Source organism: Protomyctophum bolini, assembly GCF_963924005.1.
Source record: "Protomyctophum bolini genome assembly, chromosome: 18".
In the NCBI taxonomy this organism is placed as follows: Eukaryota; Metazoa; Chordata; class Actinopteri; order Myctophiformes; family Myctophidae; genus Protomyctophum; species Protomyctophum bolini.
The window spans coordinates 10,799,830-10,817,160 of NC_137879.1; the positions used below are offsets into that span (position 1 = coordinate 10,799,830).

The following is a 17,331-nucleotide window of genomic DNA, read 5'->3' on the forward strand; positions in this document are numbered from 1 at the left end:
ACATTTTGCACACACACTCCCTGGATGCCAACCTGGATGAACCTCTGCCCCAATTTTCCAGAACGGCCTGTTATAGCTCCACCAGGAGGCTGACTTTTGAAAAACATTTTTTTTATATTACTCCTCAGATTCTGTCCAAAAATCCCGCAAATCGTTACACACTATCTCTATAGTCATGTGTTCAGGCCGGATCGGTCCGATATTTCATATTCCATCCTAATTGGCTAACATTGGCTTTCAAAGTTTGCAGGATTGGCCCGTTTTCAACAAAAAGCATGGAATTTGTGTGCAATTTACATGAAATCTTTCACAGACTTTCCTACTATAGGCTGAGGAATATATCCCACCCTTTTCACACTGGCCTGTTTAGCGCCACCAAGGTGGATTGGAACACATTTTTGGAACAAAATGCCTGAAATTGCCATCCAAGGCGTAAGAAGAAATGGCACCATTTTCACATTGGCCTATTATAGCGCCACCAGGAGGCCACAACCTGACCTGCCCTGGTGGAGACCTGTGCCCCGAGGGGGAACTTATCTAGTTTCATAATGTGTCTTTAAGATACCAATATTAGGTTTCACGGTCAAAATGCAAGCACATTCCCACTAGTATAGTCTGTGAGAATGCCTTTGTGTGTGCAGATGACATTAGTACAATGATACAACAACAAAACAGTCCGCCCGCCGTAATGATTTGCGATTCAACTCCCCCCCCCCCCCCCCCCCCCCCTCCCCGCGCGCGATTCAATCACAAACAACCGATTCCAATTTCCTACACTTTATCATCAGCGCTCGGCAGTAATTCATCATTCGAGCAACAAAATCAATTTGTCCCCGAACTGGCCGGGGACGTTGAGACAAGACGTGTCACATCATCCCCCACAACAACACAACACAAGACAACACAAGACAACACAGCACAGCACAGCACAGCACAGCACAGCACAGCACAGCACAGCACACCACACCACACCACAGGGCACTGTTGCCATGTCCGCTTATTATAAGCGACGTTTGATTCATTTTGTTGCTTGTAAATATTGTGGTTTGTGTGCATTAAACCAATGTTTAAACATGTTCATGGACTGACATGTATGTGGACCCCATTTGAAAATATTCAGGGACCCCCATACCAAATGTGTGTTAAATCATTTTAATATTGAAAAGAAAAGCCTCTTTTTCCGAAGTTTTTTGGAAAATAGCAGATGCATATAGAATAGATTTTAAATTGCGAATGTTGAGGAGTGGCTCGCTTCTTTGGGGCTTGTTTTCATAGACATGGTTGCTTGTTTCTCTCACACAATCTGGCAACACTGGAAGAGGGTCTTCATTCATATTCCTACCCCCGCCGTGGTCCATATTTTAGCTTTCAAGACGCCCAGGTTTTCTTTTCCCCTCCCTCCTTGCGGTGCGCGGCGCACACTTTCAATTAAAAAGCAAAACAGCTGGATTGGTTTACATTATTTCCCCTTAATTATTGTAATGGGTGGGATATTGGACAATGGGCGAGCCGCGAGGGGGAGATGGCGAGTTAATTGTTCTGATCTCCCCTGTCGATCGGCCCTGGCTGTGTGTGCAGAGAGAGAGAGAGAGAGAGAGAGAGAGACAGAGGAGAATGGAGGGCTGTACTGAATGGGCTCAGCGCTAGTCTAATTGGCAGGACATAAATGCTATTTATTATACAGGCCTTTCCCCCAAACCCCCTGATTGTCCGCCGGGCCGCGCCGCACAAAGCTGCCTCTATTAGCAGGGCGCTATAGCATGGCTCTCACTGGCCGGGGTCTGGAAAAATAACCCCGCAGTTTAACCATTTATTTGATGAATCGGAGACCTCCCCGCCACCCCCGCCCACCCCCATGGCCATGGATCTGTCTAATTGGCATGTTTGCCCATGTGCCGCTGACATCGGGGTTGGGGGGGGGGGAGGGGGCGTGAACCTTTAGCGGCCCCTGTTCTGGTTATACGTTACGTTGTTACAATAGGTGAACAAACGCTACGCCAAAATAGGCGCTCGCGCCGCTCGCTCTACAAGCTTACGGCGGCGTTGCGTGTGTGTGTGGGGGGGGGCTTACAGACCCCTGGGGGACCCCCGGTCATGGAAGTATAGGGGGTTTAAGTGGTTAAATGTGTGCCTATATAGGGGGGGGGGGGGGGAGGCTAATGGCTACATTTGACCTCCCCCTTCCTCTTCTCGGGACTATATACTGTCACACCGCGGCCCTGTTGGGCTTGGAGTCATGTCATGACGGCAAAATGTCACCAGCACGCACGCACGCACGCACGCACGCACGCACAGTGCACGAGTCCAGTTCCGCCCCCTATAAGACTAATGAACAGGTGGAGGGAGGATTATTATATCAAACAGTATATAATATCCAGCAGAGATGAGAGTACAGCTGAATGGACCCTCGGCAGTTACATGAGCCCTCCGGAGTTTCAGACACACGAGAAGAAGAGAGACAGAGAGACACAGAGAGCATGTGTTGCGCTTATTACCTGTGAAACATCAAAGCCTTTCTCTACAACGAGGGGCCATAACTCTCTCTCTCTCTCTCAATGCCACCCACCCCTCATTCTTTCTCTCTCTCTCTCTCTCCCTCACTCCCTTCCTTCCTCTCTCCATGCCCCCCCAACCACCCCCTCATTCATTCTCTTTCTCTCTCTCTCTGAGCCGAGTCCCAGGACTATTCTATCTCTCAGCAGAGCTCTTAATAGCGAGGCGCTCCCTCCTCCCCACCGAGGGTGGCAGAGAGAGAGAGAGAGAGAGAGAGATAGAGAGAGAGCAGCAGAGTAGACAGACATTGCAGTGATGTGTGTGAACACGCTTTACAGAATGTCTCAAACAATCTGTCTTTCCTGAAACTGCAACTGCAACAAAAAAAGAAGAAAGAAAAACGAAAAGGGGAAATAAAATAAAAAGGAGGGAAAAAGGGTGTGTGTGTGTGTGTGTGTGTGGTTGGGGTGGAAGCAGGACAGGACACACAACAACGCCAGAAGAAAGCAAACAAAACAGCGCCCGTCAAAGTTAAATGAGAGATCAAAGGGGGGGCTGTATATATCCCCCCCAACCCCTCCTCCTACCCCATAGCCCCGGGGGGTTTTTTGCGCACGTATAAAGCGCACGTATAATTCTGCCAGAGTCTCATCCTGTAGGCCTAGTAAAGGCTTGCCAGGACAGCAGGAGAACAAAGGAGAGTTGAGTGGTGGTCGGATTGAGACGGGACAGACAGCAGAGGAACACCGTCTTTGACCCCCAGTCAGTCAGTCAGTGAGTCAGTGAGTCAGTCAGTCAGTCAGTCAGTCAGTCAGTCAGTCAGTCAGTCAGTCAGTCAGTCAGTAACCTGAGTCAGTCCATGCGCCGCTATAGCCCTGATGAAAGGCTCTGTCTGTCTGTCCATTCGCCTGTGGTAACTGGTGCATTTATATAGCCTATAGCGCCTTTATCCAAGGCGCTTTACATAGATTGTGCATTACATTCACCCATTCACACACCACACGCATTCACACACCAATGCCACCCCACTGCCGCCCCGCCTGTCTGTCTGTCTGTCTATGGTTCCACTCTACAGGCCATTAGAGCCCAGATTTTAGCGTTATTCAAAAAATAACAGATATCTGCTAATTTGGAACATTTTTGAAAAACCTTGAAAGTGTGAGAACTCACTGTACTGAGGAATTGGTAGAATCGGTCTGAGGTCTTAAAGGGTTTAAAAACTCATTCCCTCAACAAGGCGGTCCGTTTAAACACTCTCTGCTACACAATAGCTCTGATCCCATCGCTTCTCACACACTGTTGCTGCTGCTGCCTCCACCACCCCAGCCTCCACCTTTTGATCAGAGTCTGGCATGGGCTCAAATATACTCGTGAATGTAAAGCTAAATATCAATGTCAATGCATCGCTGCTTACTGTATATGTATTAGCGGTAAAGTATTGTATCCCTACGGGGGTTTTGCTAACGTTCCCTGTTTCCTTTTAAAGCATGCAGCTGCTTAGACAAAATTATCCCAGAGTGGAGAGCCTTTAACGCCTTAAGTCTGACTGTATTGCATTTGTTTCAGTAAAGGGTTAATCTACTTTGACGTGAGTGTTTCTGTGTTTAAGTCGTCCCGGGAGTGAGGGAGGGAAGCAGACTGACCTGTTTGATGCATAGCAGACGATCGTTTGTCTGCTGTATGTGTCTGTCCATCGACGGAATAGAGTTCATGTTGATTGTCCTCTCTCTCTCTCTCTGTGTGTTGGGGCTCTACCTGCCAGCCATCAAACGGTGGCGCTCTGGAGGGGAGAGAGACAGAGACAGAACACTGTTACAGAGAGGACAGAGACAGAGACAAAACACTGTTACAGAGAGGACAGAGACAGAGACAAAACACTGTTACAGAGAGGACAGAGACAGAGACAAAACACTGTTACAGAGAGGACAGAGACAGAGACAAAACACTGTTACAGAGAGGACAGAGACAGAGACAGAACACTGTTACAGAGAGGACAGAGACAGAGACAGAACACTGTTACAGAGAGGACAGAGACAGAGACAAAACACTGTTACAGAGAGGACAGAGACAGAGACAGAACACTGTTACAGAGAGGACAGAGACAGAGACAAAACACTGTTACAGAGAGGACAGAGACAGAGACAAAACACTGTTACAGAGAGGACAGAGACAGAGACAGAACACTGTTACAGAGAGGACAGAGACAGAGACAAAACACTGTTACAGAGAGGACAGAGACAGAGACAATACACTGTTACAGAGCATTCTGGAGGGGACAGAGACAGAGATAAAACACTGTTACAAAGCGCTCTTCCCCGGGAAGCTGCCAACCCCCTTCACCACCACCAGGATATTGCAGGTTAGCGAGTGCGTATCATTGGTCTCGTGAAAGCACGCACACTCCCATGTGTGCGTGCGTGCGTGCGTGTCTGTGCACTGGAAGCCGAGCAGGGCGATATCGATTTGGCAGGTGACAAGCAGCACCATCGGAGCAGCTCAAAGGATGACATTGCTCCCCCAGACCCCTCTGTGACATCCTTAACAAGCCCTGGATGCGTGCGGGTCAACGTTACAACAAGCAGAGACGTTGCCTGGCCTGCATGCTCCTGACCCCTCCCCCCACGCTCCTGACCCCTCCCCCCGCACTCCTGACCCCCCTCCCAGCACCCCTCACGCTCCTGACCCCCAACCCCCCCCCCCCCCCACACCCCTCACGCTCCTGACCCCTAAAACATACATCAACATTGTACCTCAAAGTACAGTACAGTACTTACAGATGTGCCATTCCAACTGTTCACTTGACGCTTTCCTGAACTTTTCACGAAGGTTTCCTGAAAATGCATGTTTTCCCTGCTGGGTTTTATTCACTGCTTACTTAGCCCTGCTAATTATACCGCTTTGCTCCCGAAAGTGTCACTCCTCAGAACTTCAAGCAGAGGAACTAAATCTATTCAGAGAAATCGGAATTAGAATTAAGCTATAATAACACCTTGGCAAATTCTCACTGACTTTGTTCTGACAATGCACAATCTGACAATCTGCTAAACTGCAGCCAATGAATGGCAGGGACATGTGAGGACATGCAGCCAATGGCAGGACAATGCTGAACTGCAGCCAATCATGGCAGGACATGTGAACTTCTCAAATGTGCGCAATCTGTATAAGTAAACGTACTTGGTTACTTTGTTTTTACTTGACTATAAATTTCCAATTTCCAACATTTTTACTTCTACTACATCTCAGAGACAGATATTGTACTTTTACTTTGCTACAATTATTTGAAAACTTTACACCAAAAGGGGTTCCCGCCCAGAATGGGTTTTAAACCATGTGACTCCCATTGGAAAAGCATTGAGGCCGGGGCCACCAAACGCAGACAGAACACAGAACATGCATGCAGCGTTTGATACGTGTGGCCATACAGTGTGTGTTTGCTGGGTCCTCCACCCTGCAGTGGAAGCAGGATTACCTCAGAGCAGGGAGAGGCAGCCGGGGCTCGTGAGAGAGAGAGAGAGAGAGAGAGAAGAGAAGCTTTGCTTCCACCCATTACACTACATTACATTACAGGCAGTGAGTGAGAGCATGGCCTTGGCATGGGCTCTCTGTTTACATTACTGTGCCATTATGTCATTCTCTGCTTAACAATTATGTCTGTACCCTCATGGGTCCAGACATGTTCCTCCTAGATTCATGTTCTACTACATGACGCGCACTTCACACGCACGCACGCACACATACGCATGCCACGCACACACACATACCAGTGTTGATTTTGTTTTCCTCTGATGAAAGCATAATAAAAACTAAGCTATGACGACTGAAACTAAGACTAGATATATTGACAATTTTGTCAAAAATAAAAACTAGACTGTACCGGTATAATGTTATAGGGAGGGCCTACAGTGGAGAAGTCATTATACAGTATGTGAGCTTGTAGATCAGCTATTTTCAGCACGCAGCCACATTTAAAATCAGGCAGGCATTATGATACTCGCACGCGCACACGCACACACTGCTGCGATCTGAAACGCTATACATAACATTATCGCGAGTTTTAAAAGCATTACAGCCTGACATTAGAGGTTATCAATTTCACCTGTGGGGCAGGGGGGGGGGGGGCTGCTGATTTAATGTCTCGCTCACCGTCAAATAAATATCACGCTGCGTACGTACTCGCAAGCGGCCATAACTCACGGTGACCCTCGGCTTGGCGCCGAGCGAGCTGGCTGGCGAGGGAGAGCGAGCGTGGGCCCCCCTGGTGAATTAATACGCGCACGTCACGGAAGGGAAAAGGCCTCTCCATCTTCCTCCGTCTCTACCTTCCTTTTATCTCGGCCTTCATGTCTGGCTCTATCTCTCTCTCTCTCTCTCTCTCCTCCCTCTCTTTCCTGCATGGTTGCCATGATTACATGGTGCATTTCTCTCTCTCTCTCTCTCTCCCTCCCTCCGGTGTGTCATCTCTCACTCAGGCATGTCTGCTCATCACTCTCCCTGGCTTTCTCTGTGACACGCACGGCGCACGCACGTACGCATGCACGTACGCATGCACGCACGCATGCACGCACGCATGCACGCACGCACACACGCACACACGCACGCACGCACGCATGCACGCACGCACGCACGGCACTCACTCACTGACGCACCACTCACGCACCACTATTCTTCCCCAGCCCCCACTTGACTTCCGTCTCCATTACCTTCACACTAGTGTAAGAATTCCAGAGCACACAAAGTACCGGTGAGGTGAGGGCGAGAGGGCAAGACAGAGACAAGAGAGAGAGAGAGAGAAGACGGTGCATTGCACCATACTGATAATGCTCACTTAACCCATTCTGACCTGAGATCAGATTCATACGAGGTTTCCACTGGACACACACTGGTCTGATTAACCCATTCTGACCTGAGATCAGATTCTAAAAATGTCAATCGTTCTTCGATTTTTTCAAAATAGCAGACCTACAAGCTCGTAGCGCGCCACTCGGTGGCGCGCTATGAGCTTGTAGATCTGCTATTTTTCAATAGCTAAAGCATAACATGATGCTGACACCAAAATGGGTTCCCGTTCAGAATGGGTTAAGGGATTGATGTTGTATTTAGTAGAACGGCGGATAAACCCCCGCGAAACAGCAGACCTGCAAGCCAGCTCACTAAGCCTGTAGCTTCATCGTGGCTCTGGTATAGAGCTTGTAGGTCTGCTATTTATTTCGTACGGAGCCTCTCCGAGGTCTCTGGCCGGACTTAACGGCACGGCAGGGCCGGTAATCTACTGGCTGCACTAGACAGTTAAAGAGCTTTTATCATGCCTGTCGGAGCTGCTCATGCCTGAGAGAGAGAGAGAGAGAGAGACAGAGAGAGAGAGAGACACAGAGACAGAGAGAGAGAGAGAGAGAGACAGAGAGAGAGAAAGAGACAGAGACAGAGACAGAGAGAGAGAGACAGAGAGAGAGAGACAGAGAGACAGAGAGAGAGAGAGAGAGAGAGACAGAGACAGAGACACAGACAGAGAGACAGAGAGAGAGAGACAGAGACAGAGAGACAGAGAGAGAGAGAGAGACAGAGAGAGAGAGAGAGAGAGAGAGAGAGACAGAGACAGAGACACAGACAGAGAGACAGAGAGAGAGAGACAGAGACAGAGAGACAGAGAGAGAGAGAGAGACAGAGAGAGAGAGAGAGAGACAGAGACAGAGACACAGACAGAGAGACAGAGAGAGAGACAGAGACAGAGAGACAGAGAGAGAGAGAGACAGAGACAGAGACACAGACAGAGAGACAGAGAGAGAGACAGAGACAGAGAGACAGGAGAGAGAGAGAGAGAGGGAGAGACAGAGACAGAGAGAGAGAGAGAGACAGAGAGAGAGAGAGAGACAGAGAGACAGAGAGAGAGAGAGAGACACAGACAGAGAGACACAGACAGAGAGACAGAGGGGGAAAGCTGGTACATTCCTCTCCATAAATTAAAGCGCTCATAGAAAAAAAATAGAAAAAAACTAAAAATAAATAAACACATGGGGTGAGCTTTTTGCCTTCCGCCTTTGCCCGCAGATGGAAGGCATTTGTTTGTTAACTCCTTCACGACTCGGACAAGAGATTTTAATTCATTGTGAAATTGTCCTCTGTCATACATACGAGATCAGTTAAGAACTTGAAGCTTGTTTTGATCATCACAGTCATGCGTCGCATTGTGAACAGATTTGTATACATTTGAAAACTTAATTGAAATGGGACGTTCTGCAAAATGTGTTCTTTCAACTTTTGGTACTTTAAGTACATTTTGATACCAATACTTTTGTACTTTTACTCAAGTCAATTTTGAATTCCGGACTTGATCACTTGTAACATCGTATTTCCTACATTGCAGTATTGATACTTTTACTTAAGTAGGCTAAAACATTTCCACCACTGCCAGATATTTACTGGTTGAAATACAAAAAGCTTCAGAATGACTGCATTGTGTATCACCAAGAAAGGCACCAACCATGCACGTGACGACACAGAGGCCTTATATTGTGTATGCTTAGCCTCGTGCAGCCACAGCCTTCCTCTGCCTCTGCGATGCATATTGTATTATTGCCGCAGGAAGATTAATGCTGCGTTCACATGGAATCAGGCAAGCGGCAGACGGCAAACAGCAAAACCTGCTGGACGGCACGGAACGGAACGGGGAAAAGATTAAATATTTGCCGTTATACCGCTGCCGTCGCCGGTTCTGGCCGCCGTGCCGTCCTGCTCCGTGTACCGTCCTGCTCCCGTCCACTACAATGACTTCCGGATGGCCGTCTACTGCTTGCCTGATCCCATGTGAAGGCAGCCTTCACATGGGAGTGTGACGAGTGGTGACGAGGCGAGCCAACCAGATTTGTCTGGAACCGGGCTATATAACCAACCAGGCCGCAGTATGCAAATATGGGGGGGGGACAAAAACAATCTAATGCTGAGAGAGACGAGAGTAAATATCCACACAGTGATATTAGGATGGCTAGGCGAGGCTAGTGTACAGTATGCTGCTCATACTGTACTCCAGCAGCTAGCCTAGTGTGTGAGCGAGGCCAGCAAATGCCTGCAGTGCCACGACGGAAGCCATGCTGGCTGAGGGGGCCCCCTGGTCCCGGGGCCCCCTGGTCCCTTTCTGTTCCTTTGTGCCCTGGAGCCACCAGCAGGTGTCTCCCTCGGCCCCTTCAAAGGGCTGGCCGGTGACACAAAGAGGCTGTAAGCCCTTTTACAAGCCGGACAAATCCCCAACCGCAGCTTCACTAACAGAGTCCACTCTGAACGGCACTGAGAGAACTGCCCGTCTGACCTTGTGTGGTTATTGATGAGACACGCACGCACACACGCGCACACACACACACACACACACACACACACACACACACACACACACACACACACACAGCAGTGAGTTCAAAAGAAAGTGAAGTGAGGTGGTTGTCTTCTTCTCTCAACAGCATCTCTCTCTCTCTCCCTCTCTCTCCTTTAGTCTCTCTATCAACACAGCTCATAACAGCGGGGTGGGGGACTCCCCAGTACGCTACAGGCATTGCAGCGACAAGGCCAGCGAGACCCAGACAATAAAACAGAACAATCAATGTACAATTTAATTCAGCCATTATTCAACTTGCCACTAATTAAACACCAGTCCTTCATTACATCTCTTAATGACTAACAAGAGCCAAATTAAATATTAAAACCAGGGGACGGGGGAGATATGACAGCAGATGCAATTACGAGGGCTTTATTTGCTCTTTTTTTTTTTGTCTCACAGATGTTAGCATTTATTGTTTTGCTCTGTGCCGTTACCTTGTGTGAACTTGTTTACCTCGAATTCAGCTGGTTAGCCCAGAGTGCGTGTGTGTGTGTGTGTGTATGGGCGCACATATGCAAATTAATTTGAGGGTAATTTACTACAACTGGTTCTCAACCAACATCCATGGAACCAAACGGACCCCCATATGGTGCTGCTGCGTTCACACATGCAGATGCAGAGATGCAAAGATGCATATTTGTCGCTTTGAATGAATCATTGTATCCGAAGTTGAAGCCATTTCAACTTATTCGTAGCTTTGTATCTTTGTATATTCTGTATAGCAGCTACAAACGTGGGCTTCACATGGAAGTTTCCGTAGAAAATGAATGACAGTACCATATCAGTGAGCCTGAGGTACCAATAATACGAACATAGCATACATAGGTTGAAAATGAGTGAAGTCTTCCTTTAACTCTCAGACTATTGTACATGCAATGGCTCCCAGAAGAATACAACCCTAATAACTGTGCAGTCTCAGAGTTACAGTACACTGAGTACAGAGACCCCCTGAGGGTTCCATACGGCTGTCCCCCTGGGGGGCCCTGGGGGGCCCCGGGACCAGCCGTTGAGAAACAGGTGATGTACTTGCAAAGTGCACGGCAGGCGTTTACACACAACAAAGTGATGGGAGATGCACGACAAAAGCTACTGAAGTGTGTGAGTGTGTGGTGCGTGCGACGTGCGTGCATGTGTGTGTGTGTGTGTGTGTGCGTGCGTGCGTGCGTGTGTTTGAGTGCGTGCGTGCGTGCGTGCGTGTGTGTGTTTCAAGGTGGGGTAAAATATATGTATTGAGTGGGAGTCGTAATAAAAGGGAATAAAACGGGCGAGCGAGGAGATGCAGGGAGGGCTGCACGGGGCGAACAAATATGAAAGGCAGTGGAGTATGGCAGAGAGAGAGAGAGAGAGAGAGAGAGAGAGAGAGGGGATTGGATGAAATTATCTCTTTATAATCAGGGGGGGGGGGTCTTCTGCTCTGCATGACTGCGTTCCCCATCACCCGCTGACACATGAGGCCTATACATACATGATACCTCTTCCCTTTTTTTTCACAGCGCTATCGAGCCCACCTCTGGGGAGGTAAAAACAATGTTTATCCTCTCTTTATATATAGCACAGTTGTATATTATTGTACCTCCAATTTCATACTGTTCAAACGTGTTAATAAAGTCATCAATTTTGTCTTGAAGAACGCTCTCTGTCTCTTTGATTTGGACAACGATAGAGCATCGCAGTCCCGCACCCTTCGAGAACACCAGAACAGAATTATCTCCATAGACGTTTCAGAAATAATTCATTCAACTGGTTCCGCGCTACCTCAGAGATTAATTATTGTTATTAGAGTGAAGCGTACAGTGGCCGAAGGTCCGACTGGAAAATTAAAAAAAAGGAAAAAATTCAGAATAATATTCTGAATTTTTTTCTTTTTTAAATTTTGCTAAACTGTCCCCGGTCACCATTATTCTTCTCTCGCCTGGTCATTGAGGATGCGCTAGGACGTGTATGTACACACGTACAATGCATCCGTCGATTGGATTCCCTATTACGGATGTGTTAAAAGAAGAAGAAAAAGGACAGGGTATACACAACACTTTCTAGTTTTCCTTCTTTCTAATTATTTGTCCGGTCCAAAACATTGTGTTTACGTGTCATGGTTTGTCAGGAGCTGGCACTGCGGTGCTCTACAGTGGGCGAGGTAATGATCTATGGACACTAAATGACGTGGAACAAAAGGCCACCGAAAGTGGGAATATAACCTCATCTCTGCTAATAAGTACGAGGGACTGCTTTGAACTGTCACAGTCGCTCAGTTCTGCAGACAAATACAAACATTATTTCTAGGTCGCCTACACACACCCCCGCCTTCAAAGGGAAGCTGCTAGCCTGTTAACCCATTAAGAGCCGAGGACCTGATTCTACTAAATGTCTTCCAACAGTATCTACTGAAAACACTTACAGTACGTTTCAGTGGTTCTCAAACATTTTCATGTGTAAAAATATATATATCTATATTCAAAGATTTGCACAAAATCTCTCAATTAAAAATAAATAAATAAATAGGCAGCAGACATGGCATAATATCTGCTATTTTTTAAAATAGCTACATATGCTATCTTTCTTTAGCTAAAGTCTAAAGTGACAAGGATGCGTTCCCGGTGTTGACGGGCTAATAGAACGTAAAGGCGCTGCGTGTCTCCTCTCTGCAGGATACAAACATTCAGAGAGGTAGAGGATGCTAGACAATGATAAGCTTTATCCACGTCCACAGAACTAATGGATCATGAACCTCTCTCTCTCTCTCTCTCTCTCTGTCAAGGCTAGCGGTGGAAGTGGTAAACATGTTTAATGTATTCATATAAATGGCTTGTGTACCAAAACAATCAGGCATCCTCCTCCTCCTCCTCCTTGGGGGGGAGGCGCAGCGTCATTAGGGGAGACACGCTCCCTGCTCCTGGGGGCACGGAACCCTTGAATGCAGACACGTTTCCCCCTCTGTCTGTCTCCTCCATGGTGGCTGCACCCTCCCCTCCCCCTCCCCCTGCCCTGGGGACTCATGCAGGGCATGACCACTGTCTGACACAACAGGGTGGTTGGCCTTGCCCTAGCCTCGTCCACCGTACAGGTGTATGCAAAGGCTCAACTTAGCACTCTATAGTGTATAGTGTACACTAAATGACGTGGAACAAAAGGACACAGAAAGTGGGAATGTCAGTCGCACAGTTCTGCAGACAAATACAAACATTATTTCTAGGCGCCTACACACACCCCCACCTTCAAAGGGAAGCTGCTAGCCTGTTAACCCATTAAGAGCTGAGGACCTGATTCTACTAGCCTAACAGTTTCATTATATACTGTAGATACCGTATTCCATGATGACTGTTTTTATGAATTTTATGTATTGCCATGTTTTTGTACCATGCCTACTGTAAACCACTCTGGATTAAGAGTGTCTGCTAAATGCCTACATTGTAAATTGTTGGGCACTGGCCACCATCCCAACCACACACACACACACACAATGAATGTGTGTGTGAATTACTTCTAGAAGCTTGTGCGCTCGCACTCACATCGAACGTGCTCGCGCTCCCATCTAATGCCACGTGGGAAGCTGCAGTCCCGCTGTGGGAAACCGCGAACAGCCACAAAGCTGTGTGTGCACGGTTGAAATCGCATGCAGGTGAAGTCAGTGACGTGTCACACTATCACAGTCACAACGCACAGACGTGAAGCGTCACTTCTGCATGCTCCACACATACATCTGGGTCTTCTGCATGCTCCACACATACATCTGGGTCTTCTGCATGCTCCACATACATCTGGGTCTTCTGCATGCTCCACACATACATCTGGGTCTTCTGCATGCTCCACATACATCTGGGTCTATGACTTCCGCATGCTCCACACATACATCTGGGTCTATGACTTCTGCATGCTCCACACATACATCTGGGTCTGTGACTTGGCCAACCAAATTGCACAAAGTTGTGCACGCAGCCGCGCACACAAAGTGTGCTCTTCTCAATTGTAATAATATAGATACTTGTGAGGACTTCCAACTCAGGCTTAACTCCACCCCTAAATAATGAATTTCTTCCAAAATAGTTTTTACACTAAAACATCCAACCAGGGAAATGGTCCACAATCACAATGTCTAGTTATGTCAAATGCCACTACACTATACTTGTGGGGACATTTTGGTCCTCACAAGTGTAGTACACACACACACACACACACACACACTCACGCACGCGCACACGCACACCTTCCCACCCCCCTCATGATATACCATAACAACAACCACAGTCATTCCTAATGTGCTTTACAGCAACAGGCGGGGGTGTTACACCTCCACATTGACCCACGCACGCACAGACGCACACACACAACAGGCAGGGTGTAACACCTCCGCAGTGCTGTGTGAAAAACTGTCACTGACCCACACACACACACACACACACACACACACACACACACACACACGGCACTAATGGAAAGCCCTCCGACGTACTGCTGACACCATTAAAGGGACTGCTGGGGGAAGTCGCGTCAGGCCTCGCGGCGACACACCAATCGCCCGCCGCTCAAGGTGATTGTGTGCCCCAGCATGTCCGCCGTTGTCGTTGAATTAGGTAATATAAAGGGCTAATATCGTGTCATCATCGATGCAAGCAGGCTGGGGCAGGAAGGCTGGGGCAGGGGAAGGCAGGGGGAGGGGCAGACTGGGGCAGGAAGGCTGGGGCAGGGAGGCTGGGGCAGGGGCAGGCTGGGGCAGGATGGTTTTTGCAGCACTTGCTTAAAGGGTGATATAGAGGAGGCAGGCAGAGAAGGAGTAGAAGGAAGGAGGGAGGTAGGGAGGTAGGGAGGTAGGGAGGTAGGGAGCCCCCCCCCCCCCCCCCCCCCCCCCCACACACACACACACACACACACACACACACACACACCGTCAATGCTTTTAATGAGCTCCCGTATGCACGATATCTATCTTGTTTTCGCTTCCGTGCGTTGTCGGTCGGCCGAAAGGCCGCGGCGAAAGAAAGCATCGCTTTAATTATGCCAACATCGCAGAGACCCCTGGTCTTTTATCACTGGGTGTGTGTGTGTGTGTGTGAGAGTGTGTGTGTGTGTGTGTGTGTGTGTGTGTGTACTGGAGTAAGGGTGTTGTTTAGTTTGGAGGAGGAAGCAGGGCCAGGAGAATCCAGGTGCAGCTTGTGTGTGTTGTGTTGTGTGTGTGTTTTTTTTTAACTCCGCCTGGTAAGTGGGCAGGCGGGCGAAGGAAGCAGGATAAGGCTGTGTTTGTTACATCCAGAGGGACAGGCAGTCAGTGACAGTGAGGATGTGAAGACGTGTGCTACTCCATGAGTGCGCTATACCATTGTTGCCCTGCAGAATGTGCCATAATCCCCCGGCAGGCACGCGGGCGGGCGGGCGGGCAGGGTGCATGCATGCAGAGCTGCTGGCACCCAGGATAACATGAACTGCCTTGCCTCCCCCACCCTCTCCTCTCCCTTCCTCCATCACTTCCCCACTCCTCCACCCTTCCCCCATTCTGTCTTTCCATCATGCCCTCCCCCCCCCCCCCCACACACACAAACATCCGCACCCTCCCTGACTGCGACACACATGCACGCAACGGACACATATGAATTGAACGCACGCACGCTCGCACCTCCCCACATGGCTCCTTAACAGGCTTGGAAATGGATTTATTTTATTTAATGTGGTTTGGTCTGCAGCAAGCGTGCAGCGGGGGCAACGCACAGTCATGCCGTGCACACTCGCACACACACACACACACACACACACACACACACACACACACGGGGGGGGGGGGGTAGTCTACCCCTGAGCCACTGCCACCCACTGCTTTGTAACATAATATTGTTTGGAATAAATTGTACACAATTGTAATTGTAATGCTATTGCTATTAATTATACTTAACAAGAAGCCTATATGATACACACGGTCCAGGTGTGTGTTTATCCACTATTTTACCATGCGACTCAGCCAATCATCTCTCTCTCTCTCTCTCTCTCTGTGCATCCCTCAGTTCTGCCTTCTACCACACAGCAACTCTTTTCATTTCCTCCCCCATACGCTAACACATGGAAGTGTGGTGTGTGTGTGTGTGTGTGTGTGTGTGTATGTGTATGCGTTTTTTTGTGTGAGCGCTGGAGGCATCAGAGAAGCACAGATGAGCCACATGACTGCACGGTCACTTCCAAGAGCCTCAATGAACCCAGCACGCACACGCACACGCACACACACACACACACGCACACGCACACACACACACACACACACACACACACACACACACGTACAGTGGAGTAGAACATAGAAAAGTAACATTACATAATTATAACAATCCGGTGAAGTAAAAAAAAAAAAGAAAATCAAAATTGTACTTGAGTAAATGTACTTAGTTACTTTCCACCACTAACTACTACAGTACGTACAGTAAGCGAGTGTTAAAGATGACACGACAGAGGTTAGTGTTATACTGTCTCTATGATGTGAGACATATACATTTATATACAGACAGTACTGAGCAGCATATCCCCTTGAAACATATTCTACAAAATGTCTTCTAAATCATGACCGTTCTCTGAAAACCCCTATGTTTCCGTCAGTGGTTCTCAAACTATTTCGTGTCAAGGACCCCCAGAATTATTATCTATTTGGCCGCAGTCTCCCATCTGAAAATATGTTGTTCCAGAGACCCCCTCCCCAGAAGCAAAGATATAGAGTTAAAAATGTTTGCTGTGAACGAATACATATTCAAGATTTGCACTAATTTTCACGATTTTTCAAAAATAGCAGATCTACAAGGTCATAGCACTGCACAGAGTGCATGCTATGACCTTGTAGATCTGCTAGTTTTCAACAGCTAATTAAGTAATGGTTAAAGTGGTTAAAAGCTATAAGGTGACACAGATGCGTTCCTAAATGGGATATGCATGATATCACATCTGCTGTCTGTCTGGATGTTGGTGGTCTATATGGTGATTAAAATCATATGACAGTATCGTAAAAACAATCCGTGTATAGCATAAAAAAAATAACTGTTCATGTATCATGATATGTGCACGGATTATGAGCTGCATGTCTGGAGTTCCAGGCAAACACTGCGCACGCACGCAGACGCACACACACGCACAAGAACACACACACACACACGCACACACACACACACACACACACACACGCATCGCGATGCATTGTGAGCTTGTAGATCGGCTAATTTCAAAAGTACAATATTATTAGGATCTGATATGTATAGTGGTCGTATATCGGATACTATTTATCATATGAAGGTTAAAAAACGAATTGAGCAATTTGAGCCCCCATGTAAATTGCAAAAAATGCGGCAAAATTCATGAGAGCCCCAAATCCATATGGCCACCATCAACATACAGTAGCCGTCATCCACAAATGTGATGAGGTCAGCACATTTGAGCACATTTGGGCAAGTGACTATATGGCCGTTTTTAGCCCAAGGAGTGTTTTTTTTGTGCAAAACTTGCATGGATTC

General features: G+C 47.9%; 1 protein-coding gene across 4 annotated transcripts in view; it reads right to left on the reverse strand.

The window, feature by feature from the left end:
• Window positions 1-17,331, reverse strand: part of LOC308332528 (zinc finger MIZ domain-containing protein 1-like) — a 213,202-nt gene that overhangs the window by 78,113 nt on the left and 117,758 nt on the right. For all 4 annotated transcript variants that reach the window (XM_080788478.1, XM_080788475.1, XM_080788476.1 and 1 more), the window contains one exon: window positions 4,137-4,273. In XM_080788478.1, coding sequence (XP_080644604.1) covers window positions 4,137-4,205 — 69 coding nt within the window. In that variant the 5' untranslated portion in view covers window positions 4,206-4,273. The remainder of the gene's footprint in view (window positions 1-4,136; window positions 4,274-17,331) is intronic.